At 34.2% G+C, this 19,928-nt stretch overlaps 3 protein-coding genes across 4 annotated transcripts in view; all 3 read right to left on the bottom strand.

Annotated features, from left to right (window-relative positions):
* f (espin protein forked) overlaps nucleotides 1-6,505 on the bottom strand; it is a 234,985-nt gene extending 228,480 nt beyond the window's left edge. For both annotated transcript variants that reach the window (XM_089643898.1, XM_089643953.1), the window contains exon 1: nucleotides 5,673-6,505. In XM_089643898.1, the coding sequence (XP_089500024.1) occupies nucleotides 5,673-6,160 (488 nt within the window). In that variant the 5' untranslated portion in view covers nucleotides 6,161-6,505. The remainder of the gene's footprint in view (nucleotides 1-5,672) is intronic.
* Nucleotides 6,506-9,851: 3,346 nt separating this feature from the next.
* LOC149426222 (TBC1 domain family member 31) lies at nucleotides 9,852-12,112 on the bottom strand. The gene has a single exon (XM_089636116.1). The coding sequence runs from the start codon at nucleotides 11,850-11,852 to the stop codon at nucleotides 9,861-9,863; it is 1,992 nt and encodes a 663-aa protein (XP_089492242.1). The 5' UTR covers nucleotides 11,853-12,112; the 3' UTR covers nucleotides 9,852-9,860.
* A 420-nt stretch (nucleotides 12,113-12,532) lies between these two features.
* LOC149426221 (uncharacterized) lies at nucleotides 12,533-18,806 on the bottom strand. The gene is made up of 9 exons (XM_089636091.1): nucleotides 18,686-18,806; nucleotides 18,486-18,608; nucleotides 17,597-17,725; nucleotides 17,080-17,336; nucleotides 16,589-16,700; nucleotides 16,172-16,275; nucleotides 14,645-14,813; nucleotides 13,957-14,332; nucleotides 12,533-12,778 (listed from the first exon to the last, which is right to left on the bottom strand). Exons 1-9 carry the CDS (start codon nucleotides 18,740-18,742, stop codon nucleotides 12,681-12,683), a joined length of 1,425 nt encoding a protein of 474 aa, XP_089492217.1. The 5' UTR covers nucleotides 18,743-18,806; the 3' UTR covers nucleotides 12,533-12,680.
* Between the last annotated feature and the right edge of the window lie 1,122 nt (nucleotides 18,807-19,928).

Here is a 19,928-nt window from a genome sequence, read left to right as displayed (position 1 = left end):
AAAAAACTTTTACTCCGCGAGAACAATGATCGCGAAAAGACATGTTTACATGTGACATTTTCTCAAATTTGCATATCATTCAAATGTAGATCTATTCAACACTTGTCGTCGTCGACCTGGTAATTCAAAACATCGCTTGACATTGGCAAATAATATAAAAACGTTTTCAAAATGACACCTTATTTTAGACGGGCGGTGGTGATATTCATTCGCCCGCGGCGCTGGTTAAACTTCCGGCAAAACAAAATACATGCACAATAGGTCATGTGACATTAACAATCCAGTCTCAAACGACATTATAAACGCCTGGGTTGCCGGAAATGAAATCTCGAATCTCAACATTGAAACAAAGGTTAACTCTTATATTTATTGACTGAGCGTAGCAAAGTCCTGTTTTAACTCAACCGTTTTGCATATCGTCTATCTGTAATTTTTTTTGTACGTTCCGTTTCCGTTTCAAGATGGTGGCCGTTTTAATGGTTCAGTAAAGATTATTTTTCAATTGTGAAATATTTGTTTTTATTTGGACTTTATTTTTCCTATCTGCCTGAAAACAGTTTGAAATAATTAACTTCGGTCATATTTAACTGTATCATACTTCCAATAAGAACTACCAACATTCTCTTGATTTCCTCAACGCGTATTTTTATTGGCTCCTATCTTTATGTGTGATCGCAAGATTCATCTCAAAATAAATGCAATCCAGATAGTGTCTTGGATAAATTTATTCTATTTTTATTTTTATGTGCGACATCTATTGACATTGCAACCATATCTTTTTCTGAATTTTCTGATTCAAATTTTCATTTAAAAAACGTCTTCAATAATCAAAAAATGCTACATAAAATATATGGTTTAAAAATAAGTAGGTAGATATTTAAGTACGTAGGTCCCTATTTTCAAATCTTATAATTTAATTTAAAGAAATTTTGATTTTGATTTATTTTATAAGAGAAAATTAAAAATATACTTTTTCTGACGATAGGTCTACTGTTCACAGGCATACTATAATAATAAGTTGAGTGCATTTTTGTTGGGGTGAATGATACGTTCAGTATCGCCCTGGTGTATGAATACTATACAAAACCGAAACATTGCTTAAAAAATCTATGTAAATGTATATTTATAATCGGGTATTTTCAAAACTACATCTTATTGCCTTTAAATGGAACAATGTATTTCTGTAATCCATTTCCGATGCCACGAAATTCCAACGCAAAAATTTTCGCCAAACCATAAATAAATAAAAATCTTTTATATATTGACACATTTCCTTTTTGTTCTGAAACAAATCACAGTATGTCCGAAATTTTAAATTTTCCATCGAGTCTATGTGGTAATTCGTTCGGTTGCAAAGATGATGGCCCATTTTAAAGTCTTCGATTCACCGTACCACTGCGGTTAGGAAATTTGAAAGTGAAATCACAATATTATTTTTGTGGTAAATTGTTATGTTAACGAGATCCCCTTTTGGCAGTACAGTACTCGTGTATTGGATAAAACCAGTGCAATAATAATGATATTCGTTGTGCAATTTTTTTGTCTTACATATTGATATTATTTAAAATTTGTTCTTATAGGTTCTAACCGGTTGATGATGAGTTGACATCGTGTTTGGGTCCCGCCCAGACGTAGTGTGTTTAATTCCTCCGCTGGCTAAGTCCTCCATCACAACACAAGAAACATTTTCTGCTTACTGTGGTGGTGGTAGGAGATTTTCAAATACTGTCTAATTATTCCTAACCCGGGAATGTTTGTCTTTCTTTAAAAAAAATTAAATAGGTTGGTAGGTCCACCGCAATTTTAGATCGTGTTTAAAAAAGTTTTCATTCCGCTTACTTGTTTGGAACCGGTAGGAACAGGATCCGACCCCCAATAGTGGTAGATACTCTCAATGTCACCCTGGTAAAAGATTAACTTTCAGAATTGGCACGTTGCTTGAAATGGAATTAGCCTGTTGTAGTGAACAGGTAGTTTTTAGACATTTCCATTTTATTTTATTATTGACGGACTTTCAACATGTCGATAATATATCCAATCGAGGATATTTTGTATCACTTTAGTTTTAGCAAGGTCTTGACTTGACTTGACACTTCTATTTCATTTTTTTTTCTTATATATTCCCTGTTTGTCTCTGCTTTTATATACCATCCTTTACTCTTGCATTGTACACTGTCCCAAATCTCGCGTCGCTTTGTAATATATTGGACGTAAGTACGTTAATTAATAAATAAATAAAATATAATATTACTGCCCAAAGACTTTCAGATTTACAATAATCATATTGTTTTATATCATACGATCACACCATTGAAACCAACTAAAGACCTTGAGCACCTGATAGCTTTTCCAGGAATGAATTCCCAAAGAATACAATAGTGAATATTTTTAAAATAATCTGATTGGAATCCTCTCTCCCATATCGAAGAGGTTTCAGATAATGGCGCATACAACATGTATAAAAAGGAAATTCAAATGCAGAGTAATAATTATTTCATAAACATAGATTTTAGAGACTTGAATATACCAGTATTAAATATAATAAAACAATTTAGAATAGTGATTATTACATGGTTCCGTAAAATGGTGTAGCTTTGATCAATTTTCGACTTGGAAACTAAATAAATTATTTGTGTCGCAAAATTTTGTCACATTTATTTCACACCAGCTGACGTCCCGGGCTTTTCTCGGGCTTTACGCAGAGGTTTTATAAATCTCATATAGATACATCCCTTCCTCTTGATTTGAAGGCCAAGTGTGTAAAATTTTATCAATTCCGTAATAAATTTCCATATTAGCCGGTCGCGCACAAAAGCTGGTGTCATGAATTCAATCAGAAGAATGTTTAAATTGTTTAATCAAAATCAAAACCTGAAGGATTCCGACATATTTTTTGATACATGCAGTACCTTTAGTAGAAAATTGAAAGCTGTTATCCTATAAAAAAACAACCTTGACATACTTCCTCCATACATTATGTACTTTCTCACTTTTCTGTTTAATTACATTTTCGAATTAATTAACTTTACCCTCTATTCTCTTAAAAATATTTTTAAACATTTGTTAATGGATATTGTGAACCTTCTGTTATTTTTTTATTAACAAATAAAAAATTTATTATTAATATTATTATGTATTTATTAATATTATCATTGTAAAGGATTATTATTATTATGTTTAAAGGTTGCCATGTTAATCTGTGAGAAATAGTTAGGATGCAGGCGAATTCTCCAAGATATTAAGATGATTAAATAATATGTAAATTATTAATAATATATAAATTGATAGATGATTAAACTATTGAAATATATGCAAAAATAAATGTTATAAGCGTTGGAGAGTCAAATTTAAACATGGTGATCAAATCCGCCTTTCGGAGTAGGGTCACTTTGATTTAAACATGGTGATCAAATTCGCCTTTCGGAGTGGGGTCACTTTGATTTAAACATGGTGATCAAATTCGCCTTTCGGAGTGGGGTCACTTTGATTTAAACATGGTGATCAAATTCGCCTTTCGGAGTGGGGTCACTTTGATTTAAACATGGTGATCAAAGTCGCCTTTTGGAGTAGGGTCACTTTGATTCACCTTTTATAAGCTTAATACAACAATAAAACGAACCAAAAACATTGTTACAAAAATGCGGGTTCGAATATGGAAGTACGTAATTGTATAATATATCGATATTTAACTGTATACTTTACATTATAAATGGCACACTACCATTACAATCTTTGGGAAAATTGTAAAATGTATTTAGATTTTCTCTGACTGAAAATTCTCAATTCAACTATCAATATAACTAGAAATCAACTAATTTAAAACGTATTTATTGAATATTAAATACTAAAAAGAATAGAGTAATTTTTAGAGGTAGAGAAAAATTATGCAGATATCCGCGATAACAAGTCTCCCCATATTACGGTAATTAGTTTAGTCCTTAATGCTTCGGGTTCTTCAGACTAGAGTTTAAGTAGATTATTCAAGTATAAGCTAACGGGGGGAGCTCCCCATTAACGATATTTCTAGAGCGTGTAAGTCCTCGACACCTGTCATGTCGTCTTGCTCACTAAACAAATTGTTATTCACCTTTTTTCATGTAGTCGATGTTATAGGTAATATACAAAATATTATTTTCAGTTGTTTACAATAGCCTCCATGACAAAGCAGTAAGCTCCTTAGATCTGAATTCCGATGTTGCAGATTCAAAACTCGGCTTATAGGCAAATAAATATAAATGTAATAATTGTTAACACTCTGTATATGTTTCAAACAATAAATAAATAAAAATGAATGTGGGTTATAATATCACTTATACACGGAGAAAAATGAGTATACCTAATTTACTAAGAATATCTTCAAATTATTCGTAATCCGGTTAAAAACGGGATTTCAGGCCCTTAACAAATGAATTGACAGATTTCTTAATAAACTTTTAATAAAATACAAACGTATTTTTTAACCGGATTACCAATAATACTAAGAAATTCTTAATAAATTAGCAGTACTCATTTTTCTCCGTGTAGAGATTCCCCTAAAATAACATTCTGTTTGCACACAAGAGTGAAAGATATTTGTAATATCGCCGCGCAGATAGATTGGTTTTTAAACATTTTACAGGTAAAATCAATACATGAAATACTTTTATCTAAGTTTAGTTCCCAAATCTCAATAGCAGGTACCTCCTCTTCACCGTCTCCTTCCACTCCCCTAATTTCTTCAGCCTTACAACAATCCTCGAATGTTAAAACAAATAAGAACTAAATTAATTTCACCAAAATCTTTTATACATCTAACCCTCTCATACAACACAACTTTCTATATTGTGTGTGCTCAATAAAGGGTTTACAAATAAATACACCATACAAGATTTTGGAGAACATTCTAAATATTTCATTTTTAAATCAAATAAACAGCATTCTAGATTATTATCAAAATCTTGCGAGAACTTTTGTTCACTTCAGAACATTTTGAAACTCGGGTAACGCCGGACACAAATCGCTAGTTAATTAATAAAACCGGAAAGTTTAAGAGAAAAGCACCAACCAGTATTATAATAACACATATTTAAGCTATAAATACACGTGTTTCACTTTATTAAACCTTGTGGTTTGCTCCAATTTACACAAGTGCACTATGAAATTTAGAATTAATTTGACTACTTCCAATACTAAATTACATTAAGCTATTGAATTTATAATGACTGTTAAAACGGGTGTTTCATAGAATTTAAACAATTCATCAATTTTCATGTTCTATTATTATATCATTATTCACCAGTTGCTTCACAAAACTGAAATAGTAACAAAACTTGGAAAGAACATTCACAGAACTTGAAAATCAACTATTTTACTTACTTGGATTGTTCAAATTCTGTGAAACAATAATCCCTTGTAAACAAACTTGATATACCTACTACATGCCTTCTTACAAACATTGTTTTGTAAGTACTTACTCATTTGTTTAGCTTCGCTAACAAACATTCCGTTCTTTTTTACTTAACTGTATTTAAGATGCGCACAGTGCAAACTACAACAATTATTAAAATAATAATAAGAAAATATCGGGTTTTTCTGGTTCCGTTATTCTGCATTGTGGGCTTGCATCTCTATTGTTTTTTCTATCACAATAGACGCTCATATTATTATGATTAGTTAAGAATGAGATAACTTACAGACAAGCGATGGTCCCATCTGGCATGTGGCTCCATTCTTCCGGGATGAAGACGTAGCTGCCGTCGGGGTAGCACTCGCTGCCACCCAGGTGCTGGTTGCCGTTGAAGATGAATTCACTGCAGCAGAGGGAAGAATACCTCCCGCTATCGTCATCACACTGACAGCAGCTTGGACAGGCTCCAGAAACAAACTCATCCCCGAAGTTCATCTCATCAGGAGGCGGAAGAAAGAGACAAGAAGAGGGACGCCCACCTCCTTCACTAAACCGCGTGCTTTTGCTGGCAGGGTAGGTACTCCACACGTTCGTATCAGACGAATACCCCGGAGAAGGTGGAACCATTGTAAAATGATCATTGTATCTGACCATCGTAAACTCGTTAGTATTTTGCACAAATGTGTCCATAAATTCCTGTGTGTACTTCTTATACAATTTCTTTTGGCGCTGATTTTGGATGATATGCAAACGGAGAATGTTTAGTAAACACATTTTTACTTTATTTTCAATTCGTTTTAAAACAAGTATCTATTTGTACAACATGATCGCAATCATCAACATTGCGATACGGTTTTAAAATATTCAAGAAATCCGCAATCAATTTCGTTTGGTAATTAAACGTGTACTAAAACCATCACAACACTGTTTATATGGGCGGAACAAACAAATCTTCAATACTTTAAACTGTCACTGGATTCAAAAAATGTTGTTATTGTTGAGATTTAACATATTGACCGTACGAGACACTTGCGCACCTCCGAGTGGCTTTCTTTGCAGTGAAGCTTTCCTGCCGAGGAAACTGCGGAAACCGTTGGACCCGTGTGGCGGACAATTATTTCCCCGATAGCGCAGTTGCATATTATTATGAACATAGTGCACAATTCATTGTTAGTTCAATTCGCATACTTGCGGAGAAACTATATGTGTTCGTATGCTAATAATCAGACGGTTCACTCGAGACTGTCACCTGAGAGTACGGACAATCGTCATACTTTCAGTTTGTTCCACATGTATCCTCCGCTGCTTACCATGCTAATGAATTCATAAAACAATACTAGTATTACTTCACTTTGGCGAATGCTTCGATTCAATTAAAACACTGTACAAATGTTGATCGAGAAATATCAACATTTTCCTCGAAGAAAAACGTTGTATTTTCGTAATAATAAGTAATATTATCATGAAATGTTCGAAGGATTTTATTTCGAAATATCTCTACTGGAAAATGCTATCACATTCCACTGATTCATTCATGGGCGAATAACACTCGAAATCGTAAGTGAAAACGTCACGAAAATACGATAAATCCCGATGATCTAAGAACAAGTCTTCCCCGGGCAAAGGTACGATACAAATGATCTGTTAACAGAACACAAAACAAACCGCTGGAACCAAACATTATTCCGCCATCAGGCAATAATTATTACAAAAAACTAGCTGACTTTATCACCGCTTGGAAGGCCATTGCGGTTAAAGAGAATAAAATAGATGAATTTATCTTTCCGAGCGACTCGATATGAGGAATAGCGAGATAAAGCATTATTATATCCGTCTCAAAAGTAAACATCTCCAGCAGAGCGATGGGAGAATAGTGTGACTTCAAGTTATTCGCATAGGCGTCACAATGCCTTGGTGGAAATAATGGAGCACGAGCGGGGAAGTGATTTTCTTCGCAGAATGGAGCAATTAAGGCAAAATTCGTGCGACAAGGTGTATCGTATATATCGTGCGCCAGGCGTATATGTACTTATATCGTGCGCTGCACGCTGCACGCACGCATGGAGAATACTAAAACGCTGTCTACTCAAAAGAAAATCACTTCACACAATTCTCCGGCAACCTCAATTAATAGATATTATGTTCAGTTTTATTTAGATAATAAAATTTGCTTCTAAGTATGCACATTCTTTTGTAATTAGTACAAAAACCACGCATTCATTCATCATGAATAATTCTGAAAAAAGACCTAGATTTTAATTGAAAAGCATTTAGCGTGGCTTTTCGCTATAATCACGTACATTTCCGGACACTGTTTATTTGGAAAAACTACCTTTTGATATCTACCTAATTAATAATATGTTTCGGTTTGAGATCAGCAAATAACGCGTTGAATATAGAATAACAGTTTTTTAGTCATTGGCTAATACCTTCAGAGCCTTTACCAACTGTATCTTTTTATCAAATAACTTGCTTGTAGGATATTGTATAAATGCAAACTTTTTATGTAGAACTCATGATTAAGACACGATTGGCAGGTGAGCACTATTTGGTTTGACAAAGCCGGACCTGCTTGTAGGTGCCAGTTTGAGATACTTTAACTACCTCGTTTAAGTCAATAAGATGAAAAGAAATACTAATAGCCTTTCATTTAAACCAATAATTATTATTAGCAAGCGTTTTGATTTATAAATAAATTTCCAGGTCAGCGTCAATATTCAGTAAAAATTCAACAAATCGATGTTTTATGTTTATACAGGGGAAAGTAAAGTAATAACTTTCATAAACAGAGGTCGGTAATGGGGCATTTTCCCCATGGATTGTCACGCTTCACTTGGCTTTTCGACGGTTTAATACTGACAGCTGGAAATAATAAATGATAATACACCGGGTACCTGGTGAAAATAATCGATGGGTCATCAATACAGTGGTGGAGAAAGGAGAAGGAATCGAGATACCGACATAATGAGCTGTTGCAGTATCCACTTTATAATACTTTGGCATGTACCACGGAATTATGGATAGGTACGAAGTTACAAAATTGCAAGTAAGTAGGAAGATAATTGCCACAAACGACGTAACTTAGGTAGATTTGACTATCTTGTCCGCTTGGCACTACACACTCAACGGCGTACCTACACAGGAACTGGTGTTAAACTTTTGCATAATATTTTAGTTAGGTACTGCATATAGTACGTACATAATTAGACGGAGGCAATCAATGGAACTTCGACTTAAAAACATATTCCTACGCATACGTACTTGTTTTATATTCTTCGGAACTTGCAGACATCTTCTAGCCCAGATAATTCAGGATCTCCTGAATTTTAAATTCAATCACATACGGATTTCCCTCGGGTACCCTCTATATCAGATGCATTTTAGTTAACTATAGAAGGACGGCCTCTGCCAGACATTTAGGGTTCTTATCGTAACCCCGTTTTGAACTTATAACTTCATCAGGGACTCGATTCCTCTGACAACATTATGTATTATTAGGTATGTATTTGTTACAATTTTACCATACTCAATTCATATACAATTTTAAGAACCCAATCAAGGCCCCTTCCTATTTTTATTTTATCGTCAAAGGGTACATTGAAGGAAATAAGGTAAATATTTACAATTTAAACACACTCTTTTTTGTATTAGGCAATTCACCCTAAAAAGAGTGCTATGTGACACTCTTAATAAGGATCAAAAACAATACTTCGATCCAACTAAATTACTATGAGAAAAAAGTATTTAAATTACCGAAAATTCAATTTGCAGTTTCGTTCAAATTTAAACGGGATACCAATTTGGGAGGCGGGTTTGGGTACCGCCGCCCCGGAAACCATTTATTGGATAATCAAAACCTCTGCCATAGGTAACCCCAAGTGGTTCGCTACGTTTGGTGATTTAGCAGAGATGCCCGGGTTCATCGGGTGAGGTGTGTTCAGGATGACACACTGATCCATTAATTCCTACCCAACTCTCATACATTTTACCTTCCTAGAACTTCCTTTCCTTAAAAAGGACCCTCCACACAGCATCCCAAAAGATGACATAGGCCCTGAAGGAACTTATTCTCCTCAGGGCCTCCTGTGTGGGGTTAATGTAAAAAATAACGGAAAAATTCACGTCTAGTTTGCGGCCACCTTGAATGTTCATAGAACTATTACCTATTATAGTGTATTTACTATTGCTATTACTACTACATTTGACGGTAGGTACCTTGGTACCTACTGCCAAATAGAACGAAAAGCACACAATAATAATATTGATTGTTTGCTATTTGTATGCATTTATTTTTAATTTCCGGTAATTTCAATATTTTTCTTGCCGTAATTTAGTTGAAACGAAGTATTGTTTTTATGGTAAATATTTACCGGAAATAATATATATTACAGAGGGGAAAATGGTATGTACTTGTGAATAAAACTAGGGGAAAATAAATAACATATTATTTATTATTGGAATCTGTAAAAAATATTTATTTTCTACAACAAAGTGATACTTTTATGCCTGCCACTCTTAGTTGGCATTGTTCATAGCACGAACCCTTTCTTAGGGGAGTAAACCGCTTTAAGTATTGCTTTGGGTGGTTACCATAAGAAGTTTCTTTTAAAAGCTTTTTCGTTTTTTTAATAAAGGCTTTCATGTTTGTAGAATTCTGAGTAGAAAAGAATTCATCAAATTGTTGAATATTGGAAAAACTTTTAAGAGTGTTTCTATGAATAAGGCTGTACGCCACAATAGCCATTAAAATGAAAGACGTTTCATTACTCAATATGTGATCCCAAAGGATCAGCCACTCTGAAGATGAAAGCACTTCGCTAAAAGCACTGGTCATCAGTTTGAAAGCGTACACCTTACTTGTGACACCGACGACACAGAAATGGTCCAATAAGCAGCAGTCGTGCTCGCCTAATACATTTTCAACCATGGATAAAACATTAATAGGTGGCAAGGGACAGTACTCAAACCATAACTGGCAATAATTCTTTAAGATTGTGGCGACCGCCTCGAAACAAAACATTGGATCTTGATGCAAAATCTTCACAAATGGAAACACGAGGATGTGCAAGTACTCCACTTCGGCCAGGACGGGACACCAATGCATCAATGAAGACACCAATCTTTTCGTATGCTTCAGATATATAGAATTGCGTATTGTAATACATTTATCCAATTCCCTGCAACAACGGTGCACCGGTCTAAGTATAAGATCGCAGTAAGCATCATAATTGTTTGGAGTCTTCAGCATTTTCTTCCAAATTACGGGGCGGTGTTTATCTGGATACTGTGCGAACTGAGATAATATCTTTGAAAGTCGATCTTCACTCAAACATTTGTCAATTTCTTGATCTAGTTCGATTGGCTCAAAAGTAAATCTTCTTTTAATTTTTTTCCTGTCGGCGCTTGCAGGTAAAGAGGGTTTCCCAAAACTATTGTTCACTAGTTTTTCGGATTTAAAGATGTTTATCTGTCCCATTTTGAGAATGCATGCTAGATATTTACCAGAATAATTTGTTGCGATTTTAGAAACGTTGGAAGATTCAATTGATATGGTGGTAATCAATGTTAGATATTCTAGATTCACCAAGTGCACATCGCACCGCATTGACAAAACGGCCAGAACGTTGTTACACCCCCCATCCAGAGGTTGTGGTAAAAAGAGAAGCTGTTTCACCCCGTGTATGTTTAATTTGTTTGTGTCGACCAGTTTAGTAGGTTGCCAAGTATCCGCGTCATGTACACTCAGGGTGGAGCATGTACCGATCACGACAATTCTACCATTTTTATCGTATACGAAGCTTTTCACTTTCCTTAATTCCTTGCAAAGTGTTATTTTCAGCGGCTTCATATTTTTCCTGCTCCATACGCGAAAAATATCATTTTTAAAGCACGCTACCACATTATCAGACACAGGTGAAAATCCTATTTCAGTAATTTCTCCAATGCCTAAGTTGAGTTTGAAATACAGAGTGCGTCCTTTCAACTCCCAAATTATGGCTTCAGAACCGGTAGAAGTAAGGAGAAGATCGTGTTTCGAGGATAATTTAACCATCTTAATTTCAGAATTGTGTCCAGAAAGTTTGCTCACGAGTTTTCCAGTTTCAGCGTCGATGAACAAGAGGTTGAAGGGGGAACATGTCGTGGCCAACATTAGTAGATTTCGTTGATAAGCGGCAAACGCGGCCACTGAGCTGGGTTCGTGTCCAGAAAGTGGCCAATATTCACAAGCTACCATATCAAATACAAAAATATTACCGTGATGGTCTGAGCAAGCAAATCTATCACAAATGTCGTCGAAAACTATGGATAGAAACCGAATAAGCTTCCCTTCGCCAGATGATGGGCAAATTGTATGATGTACTTGAAGAATATTTCCATCTGATAGTTTATATTTCAATTTGAAATTATGTTTCTTTATTCCAGAATGTCCCATTTTGATATACAATTCATCACAATAACAATTCATCGCAATAATAAGTCAACATCAAAATTACACATATTGAATCGACGAGTTGTAAATGAAAAGACACGCAATAATTTGTTATAAAGTTCACAACTATTCTTATTTATCAGTCTTCGCGCATTCTCTGTTTAGATAACACGCGTTTACTTTAGGGTAATTTGGAGCCATTTCGACAACATCAAAAATCAAACTGTCAAAATAATTTCAAAACAAACGGCGACATTACCGCCACCTGGCTGTACATTTTATAACAAAAATGAGTAGAGCACAAGACCAAGAAACATTTTTTTATTGTAAATAACCACCGTAGAATTTATTGATTCATGATAGGATTAGAAGATAAAGCCAAAGAGGTTGGAATATTATACCTAGTACGAGAACCAAATTTTCTACCTAGGATTTACGATTATTTTTTTTCCACCAGGCAACATTCTGTTTTAATTTTTTTAATGACACCTATAATATTTTATTTCTTTGTCGTTCTTGTAACTTTTTACCCCACCTGGAGTAAAAAATTCAGGATTTATTATAATATAATATGTAAATTAATGGGTTAAAATTATTTTGCCAAAATATAGTTTGAAATTAAACTAATTGTTGTTATATTTTACTAAAATTGTTTTATTATGAAAACTATAAAATAATGTTAATTTGACAATTAATATTATTTATAAACATCGGAAATATAAAAATAGTATTCAGTTTTTTACTAGAATAATTTAAACATAAATATGAAATTTTGTATGAATATTTGTATGTACCTACACATTATTGGTTTCCTTGAAACCCTTTCAAACGATGAGTTCTTTGAGAAATTTTGTCATTTTTATTTTATTTCTTAGTTGCCTTAGCAGAAGGGGTTCTCAATATTGTTGGTTTTATATGGCTGTACAAACTTTTCCTTTTCACCTCCCCGTCCTTGGGTAGAGCTGTAATAATAATAAGAGAATGCATTTATTCAATATTTCGTAGTTGCGCTTGCAAAAATGGCTACGTGGCGCGAGTTAAATTTTGGCACCACTTGTAAAAACCAGTAGACCCCTAGGTGGGTGATCACTTTAATCAAAAACATTTACATGATTTGTATTTTTGTGTAGCGCGATTTTTATGAAAAATAATCTTAAAGGCAATGTGTTAGATTAGGTATTAGGTATCCCAAGCGGACTACTCCAACTGCGTGCCAGATATCAGCAAAAAAAAAATTTAGATCAGAAATTTCCAAAAAAGAAGGAATTATGTGCATAAGTTTTACTTTTTTTATTACATTTATTGAAGCATTTGAATGAAAAACTGGGAAGTTTTTGCCGGTCTCGCTAGCGCAACGACGATTTGTAAAAATAAAAATAATCTAAGAGGAGGCATGTGAATATTGTGGATATGCTACTAAACGTGCTGGCAGACTCGCCGACTTTACTGGTCAGTTTTCTTCGGTCGGTGCTGATTTGTACGGCAATATATGTAAGGTATGTATGGCAAGGTGGTACCGGCCCAAACCCGTGACTGTCCCGGGAATATGCACAGCCTGTGCCGGGCCCGGTTGGCAGGAAGAAGTATTGCTTTCAATTATCAACTGTATTAAACTGACAAAATGGCAATTAATTTCATAATAATTATTGCTTAAAATATAAAATCTAATTCTAAATTATAAGTTGGCATTATTTTTTTTTATATCAATAAGCTTGTTAAAAAAATACAATAATAAATTATAACAACCCTATAAGTGACAAAAGAAATAATATTCCGTTCAAAGAACAACTATTAATTTTATCAGTGCGGAGACAATTTAATAGGATCTCCTTTAAAACTAACATTAATTTATTTGTATCGATATTTTCACAGATTTAATTTTTTCTTTAATTCTGTTAGAAATAACATTCAATGTTCCTTCTTCTGTGTTTGCACTTGTGCACAAACGTACAATGGATTCGTAGAGGTGAAAACTGCCCGGCAGTCATAGAATGTTTGAAATAACCGGCCGGTTGCTGCCCGGCAAAGCGTGAGCCTGTCAACACGCTCAGAGATTGCAAAGAAATGTAAGATTTCTTCACATAGGAATGAAAGATTTCGACTTACATTCCTCAATAAAAATATAAAATTAGGTACTTACAAGCTGCCCCCCCTAAGGACAATCTATCAGTCAAAGGTTTATAAGTTCCTGACACTTGATTACTGAGCACAGAACTTAGTCCAAAACTCTTTCTAGCTCCAAAAGTAGGGCTTATACCAGCCATAGAAGATATCTTCTTGGGGATACTTCGTTTCAAGTTGCTTGGCTTGGTGGCTTCACTACGAGTTTGTAAGTTTGGTGAGTGAATTTTATTAGTGGACACACTCCTAATGCGCTTCAAACTGGTGTTGGATACAGATCTGAACTTGGATTCTTGTACTCGACTTAGGTTTGGACTTGATGCATATGGTTGCCCGGATTTTGCAGTTAAGCTGGACATGTGACCTATGCTGTTTCTTCTTCTCGGCTCAGATTCCTAAAAAAAAAGTTCAATTTTAATGCTGGCTACGGGTGTTTATTTTATTGTAATATTTATTTACATAGTTTCTTTATCCGCCTAACTAAACAAAATCTGTTTCGAAGCAGGTAATTAGTTATATTTCCCATTGCAATTCCTTAACTTAAATACTACATTATATTCATATAATATACCCTAACCAGTTCTTAAATAACATACTTCTAGATTAGAATAATTGCACTCTCTACTAATGGTAATATAAATAAATAGAATTGCATTAATAAGTCTTTCATGCTGATTGCCTGATATAGAAATGTTCAGTTAACAAACCTTTGAATGTGATATTTTGGAAACATCCATCACTGAACCGTGTGGAGACATTCTAGAATCGTCTTCAAACAGTTTCTTAGCTTCCTTCAAAATAGACATCAAGTCTTCCGATAATCTTTCAGCTTCGTAGAGCTTGTTCAGTGCAGATCTTCCAACAGAAGGTACAGGGCTACAAAATAATAGAGTAAATGAACAGACAACCTTGGACTTGCTTGGACTATTCAGTAAAGCAATGGTAATAAAAATCATGAGGGTCGTATAATTAAAACTACCAATTTCGGTCATGCCTCTGTCTGTAACTCCGGTTCAATGAACTATAAAACTTTTGCTTTGAATTTAAGCTTCATTTTCGAAATTGGAAACCTTAGTTTAGAGAATTCTGACTAAGTGATAAAGTACCTACCTATAATATAATACTTTTGACAGAAAATTATTTTAACTGCCATTTTCAAAATTGGAACTGATTTGTCGGGAATTCAGACTATCCCTTGTGACAAAACTCGTTAACATCTCCTCCGGCATCTAGCTCAGAATAATACTTAAATATATTGCTGTTCTTATACTTACCAATTCGTATGTTCTGCCTTCTCACCAATTCGTGTCGCTTGGGTGGGGACTAGGGAGGTGAATTTAATTAAGAACATCTAATAATTATAAGTCTTGATTTTAATAGGGTTTTTCAAGGGTTAATACTAAATTTAAATTATACTTAGATCTACTTACATCTATAACTTAACTAGTTGTCATATGGTTCGGATTACTTCTTCACTATTCGCATTGTCATTGTTCATTGTAGCTACACTGTTGTCACTGAGTTCATTTTGTTCGATGGCCTTAGTAAGGCCGAAGTCCTAGGTGGCAGCTTCTGCAGTTCTGCAGCTCAGGCCCTCCCGGCCGCGTCTGATCACCGCACTTTCTTCGTCTCCCGCCCAACATTACGTCGCCGGGCGGAGGATAACACTTGAAAATCACTTTCTCTAACTCGACTGTAACTTCTTCATCCGCCGCCCAGCATCACACCGCTGGGCGGGGAGCGCGTACTTCACCACCACTCCTGTCTCGGTCTCCTCTCTCTCCCCTCTCGATCTTTACTGTCTTTCTTTCTTGAGCTCGTAGGACCTGTCGCCCTACCCCGCACTTCTCACTTCTTTCTTTACAACCCCTGTCTGTCAACACTTTCTTTGTCTCTGGGCGCACACTGCGGGACATACTTAGTTTAACGTTCAAATTTATTTGTGACGAAATTTGATTCGTCACACCCTGTTGATGTATTTATTATATTTAGATGAGTCATAAAACGAAAAAAATTGTTTTCCTCCAATTAGTCCAATTTGACCTCAACGCTTTAATGCCGAACGACCGGAAACTAATCCGAATCTGGCTACCGCTCACTGCTACTCACGTGATAATAGTGGAACACGTTTCGACGAGATTTTAGTATGCAATAACGCCTCTATGACTATCCCGTGATTTTTTTACAGGTCTGTGCAAATATATACAATTTTTTTATTATTTTATTTATTTTACCTGGAAGTGCGGCCACAGGCGACATCAGTAGTACCGGTAGTGCGCAGGTCAAGTGTGGGACTTGTAGTGTAAGTATTCTGACGAGTCATCATTATATTTTTTAACTAGAAATAGAAAAAATCAACATCATACGAAATAATATCATTCTATAAAGATTAACGTTATGTGCTAAAATAATTAGATTCTTAGAAATATTTGGTACTTAAATAGCAGCATAATATGCAGATAATTAACAGAAACTAGGAAATTCAGCACCCAATTCAAAAAAAAAAAGTGTCTCTACAATAAGGTAAACCAGTGCCCCTCACATATCCCGCGTATGTCCCTGTTGCCCCATATTTTAGTTCTGGCAATGAATCAAGAATCAAGCATTTAAAATGCCAATTAAAATTTAAACATGTTTTATTTTTACCCCACCTTCTTAGCATTTAATATTCCTGGTTCCGGTAGCATTGGTTCCTTTTCTAATTCTGTTAGAGCGTCTAAAGAACGATATCTGTTTGGAGTTTCAACTTTTAATTCTTGCATCCTAAAATACAAATCAAAAAATCATGTATACAACAGGTCTTATTTATGATATCAACCTCTTCGCCAGCATTTCCTTAAGTTTACTATTAAGAAATAATTTCTCTAAATATTCAAAGTCAAACAACGTTATCTACAAAAAAACAAACCACTAATTCGAGGGCTAAAAGTCAAATAACATTATCTACAAAAAGACTCACCGATAATAATTATTGGAATGTTTTTTTATAGATATAGATTTATACATTGTTTAACTTAAAGCCCTCGAATTATTGGCATGTTTTTTTGTTGTAGATAACGTTGTTTGACTTTAGCCCCAGATTTATTTTAAGATAATGTTGTTTGACTTTAAACCCTCAAATTAAACTAAAGATATATCTTACATGTCTGCTGTGTGGATGTTACAAGTGCTACGTGATATGTTACTCTTTGGATCGTCGAGGTTTAAATGGCACTCTGATTTTATTTTATCCAGTTTGGCATCAATATTACTGAGAGTAACAGAGTTCTTCCGTTCTCTTGGAGGAGTGTGCATTACTGGTGAGGTGCCTCGAATCATTTGTACTAAGGTCTCCATTGTTTTCTCAATGGATGACATTATACTTTTGGGCAGATCTTTCCAGTTTGAAGTGCTACTTTCCTGTAGATAATAAAAATATTTACATAATACATATTGCATGTTTGTGGGATTTTTATCCTCGGCACACTAAAGAGGTATTAAGTCGCGGGAATTCGGTTAAGTGAACTTGTATTACAGAGGATTGTCATATGAAGCTGCCAGTTGATCCCTTCTGGGGGGGGCAAGCCCAGGGACTATGAAACCTTTTTTTGGTTATCAGTCAAGACTTGATTTCTATACACAAACTACAAAAATATTTAAGAAATTTTTAATATCCTCACCGTTTTAGAAGTTTGTACTCCTCCACTCGTCCCAGAAGTCTCCCATATCTCAACATCCGTTTGTCCACCGTGGCGCCAACAGTAACAATCATTATCGTTAGATTCTAAGTAAACCTTTTTTCCAGTCACCTTAATATTATGAAAATGATTTTACAAATTATTAGCTCTTTACCAAAATAGGTTACATTTCAACATCATACTGTCATAGGGCGGAAGACAATGTTTATGGGTCTTTAATTTTTTTTACATAACTGTCGCATTATAAAGAACATACCTACATACAAGATCCACAATATTTATTTTGAATAAATCCCTTCTATAGTCTGCTAGAGAATGATTTATTAAAAAAAATTAGTAACAATATTTTAAACACCATCTACATGATTTTAAGACAGATTTTTGCAGATGCATTATTATGCTAAGGTTCATCAAACTCGACATTCAATATCATATCACGTCCATATGCATAAATTAACAATTAGTATACAGGTGTAACAGCACGTATCTGAAGGATTTTAACCAGCGATCCCTGAGCATATTTGGAGTAAAAAATGTATGTCATTTTGTTGTCATGATATTTTTTTTAAATTAAAAACAAAAAATATTTCTATCACATTCTCTCTCTCCTCTGTTACTGTGCTGCTGGAATGAGACGAAGCATGTATCACATATTCCGCTGTACCCAACTATTCAGTTGCGACGCGTGACAAAAAAAAAATTATTCAAAAAAATATCATCCGACAGCAAAATGATGACTGCATTTTTCAGTTCAAATATGCTCAGGAATCGCTGGTTAAAATCCTTTGGGTATGTGCTGTTACACTCTGTATATATCTTCACTGCAAGGTAATCAAACCCACAACACAGTAAATAAATTTTAAATACTTACATTACAAACTATTTCAATGGTTCTCCCGGTAGTCTTTGGCTTTTGTGAATCAGCATCATCTGTTAGAACAAAGCCAACAGACTGCAAAATGCTACAAAGGTCGTAAATGTCTAAAGATAGATTCTGAAACAAAATGACTTCTTTGTAAAATGTACTATAATTAAATAAACAAAAAATTATTCACTACTTTCTTCACTCACAGTTTTTTCAGTCTCCATTACATTAGAATAATGAAAATTCAATAATTTATTAAACATTCATATAAAACACACAAAACAAGACAGGCAGTTACATCGGCAACAATATGTTACATTATTCCTACCTACGAATTAATATTTGACAAAATTAAAAATAAGATGCACAGAAGATTAGTTTTTGTCTATCACTGACATGAACAGAGCTATTCAAGAACAATTTGAAATTGCGGGGTGAGGAGGAAGATTATGAAAAATGCCTTTAGTGCTTAACCTAAAAAGCCCTGGAGGGGACATTAGTGCGTATGACTATCTTTTGAATTGATTTGTATGCAAAGTGGTACATAACGAACTATTATTATTTTATTTTTGTGTTAGTAATTCAGTTTTAAGAGGAAGCTACAAGCCAAAAATGTGTATATTCTTGGTATACCTTGTATCATAGGTAATAGGCATTAAAATCGCTTGACAAACGGAGTCTAGAAACATTTGATTTCAAGAAAAAAACTGGTTTTTATTTATTTTGTAAATAATTTTATAAGAAAGCAAAAAAGTTAATCAAGTGAAACTGTCACAGGTAATCTTAGCTATAATACTGTTGTTTTTAAAGTTGTTTCCTTTTTGCGTTCATACATTTCTATTGAAAAATATTTTTTTTAGTAATTTGCATTTATATTTTTTATTGAGTAATTTATTTTTTTATTTGTATTCTACTCAAGCGAAGCGATAGGAAAACCTTAAATTTATCTAAAGCATATTTTTTGGTATTCATAATGTACACCAATTCATTATAAAGATTAATCAAAATAGTGATTTGGCATTAAGCTTCGCCTTAGGGGTTTATGTTTTTTGGGGTATTTTATGAGACAAGGAATGGAATAAGTACATAATATATAATGACATATTCATTCCTTCTCTCATCAAATACTTTAGAAAAATTCGTAAGGCGCTATAATTGCAATATTTTTTTTTTTTTTTTTTTATTGTTGATACATTTTTACAATATTTCATATTTCAATTTAGTAATGTTGGCCTCACTGGGTTGTTTACCCGTGCTGAGGCCCCCATTTTATAATTTAAGAATTTATACATTTAAAAAAAAATAAAAGAAAAACAACATTAAAATAAAGATAAATATAAAAGTAAAATTAAAATAATTCTTTTTATACCACTTTGTGTAAAAATCATTTCAAAAATTTGTCACACAAGATGTCTGCCAGGCAATTTCTCCTCACCCTAAATTTGGTTT

The sequence above is a fragment of the Hesperophylax consimilis genome, chromosome 1, assembly GCF_061612785.1.
Source record: "Hesperophylax consimilis isolate HC1 chromosome 1, BYU_Hcon_1.0, whole genome shotgun sequence".
NCBI classification, from domain to species: domain Eukaryota; kingdom Metazoa; phylum Arthropoda; class Insecta; order Trichoptera; family Limnephilidae; genus Hesperophylax; species Hesperophylax consimilis.
This window is presented reverse-complemented; position numbering and strand designations above follow the sequence as displayed.

Bases quoted from the DNA above. Each gene is read 5' to 3' on its own strand.
- LOC149426222 (XM_089636116.1), bottom strand. From the start codon at position 11,852: ATGAATTGTTATTGTGATGAATTGTATATCAAAATGGGACATTCTGGA.
- LOC149426221 (XM_089636091.1), bottom strand. From the start codon at position 18,742: ATGTTTAATAAATTATTGAATTTTCATTATTCTAATGTAATGGAGACT. The intron at 18,609-18,685 runs GTGAGTGAAGAA...ATTTTGTTTCAG, and splicing joins TAATGGAGACTGAAAAAACT to AATCTATCTTTAGACATTTA. The intron at 14,814-16,171 runs GTAAAATAAATA...ATTATTTTGTAG, and splicing joins GCCTGTGGCCGCACTTCCAG to CCCTGTACCTTCTGTTGGAA.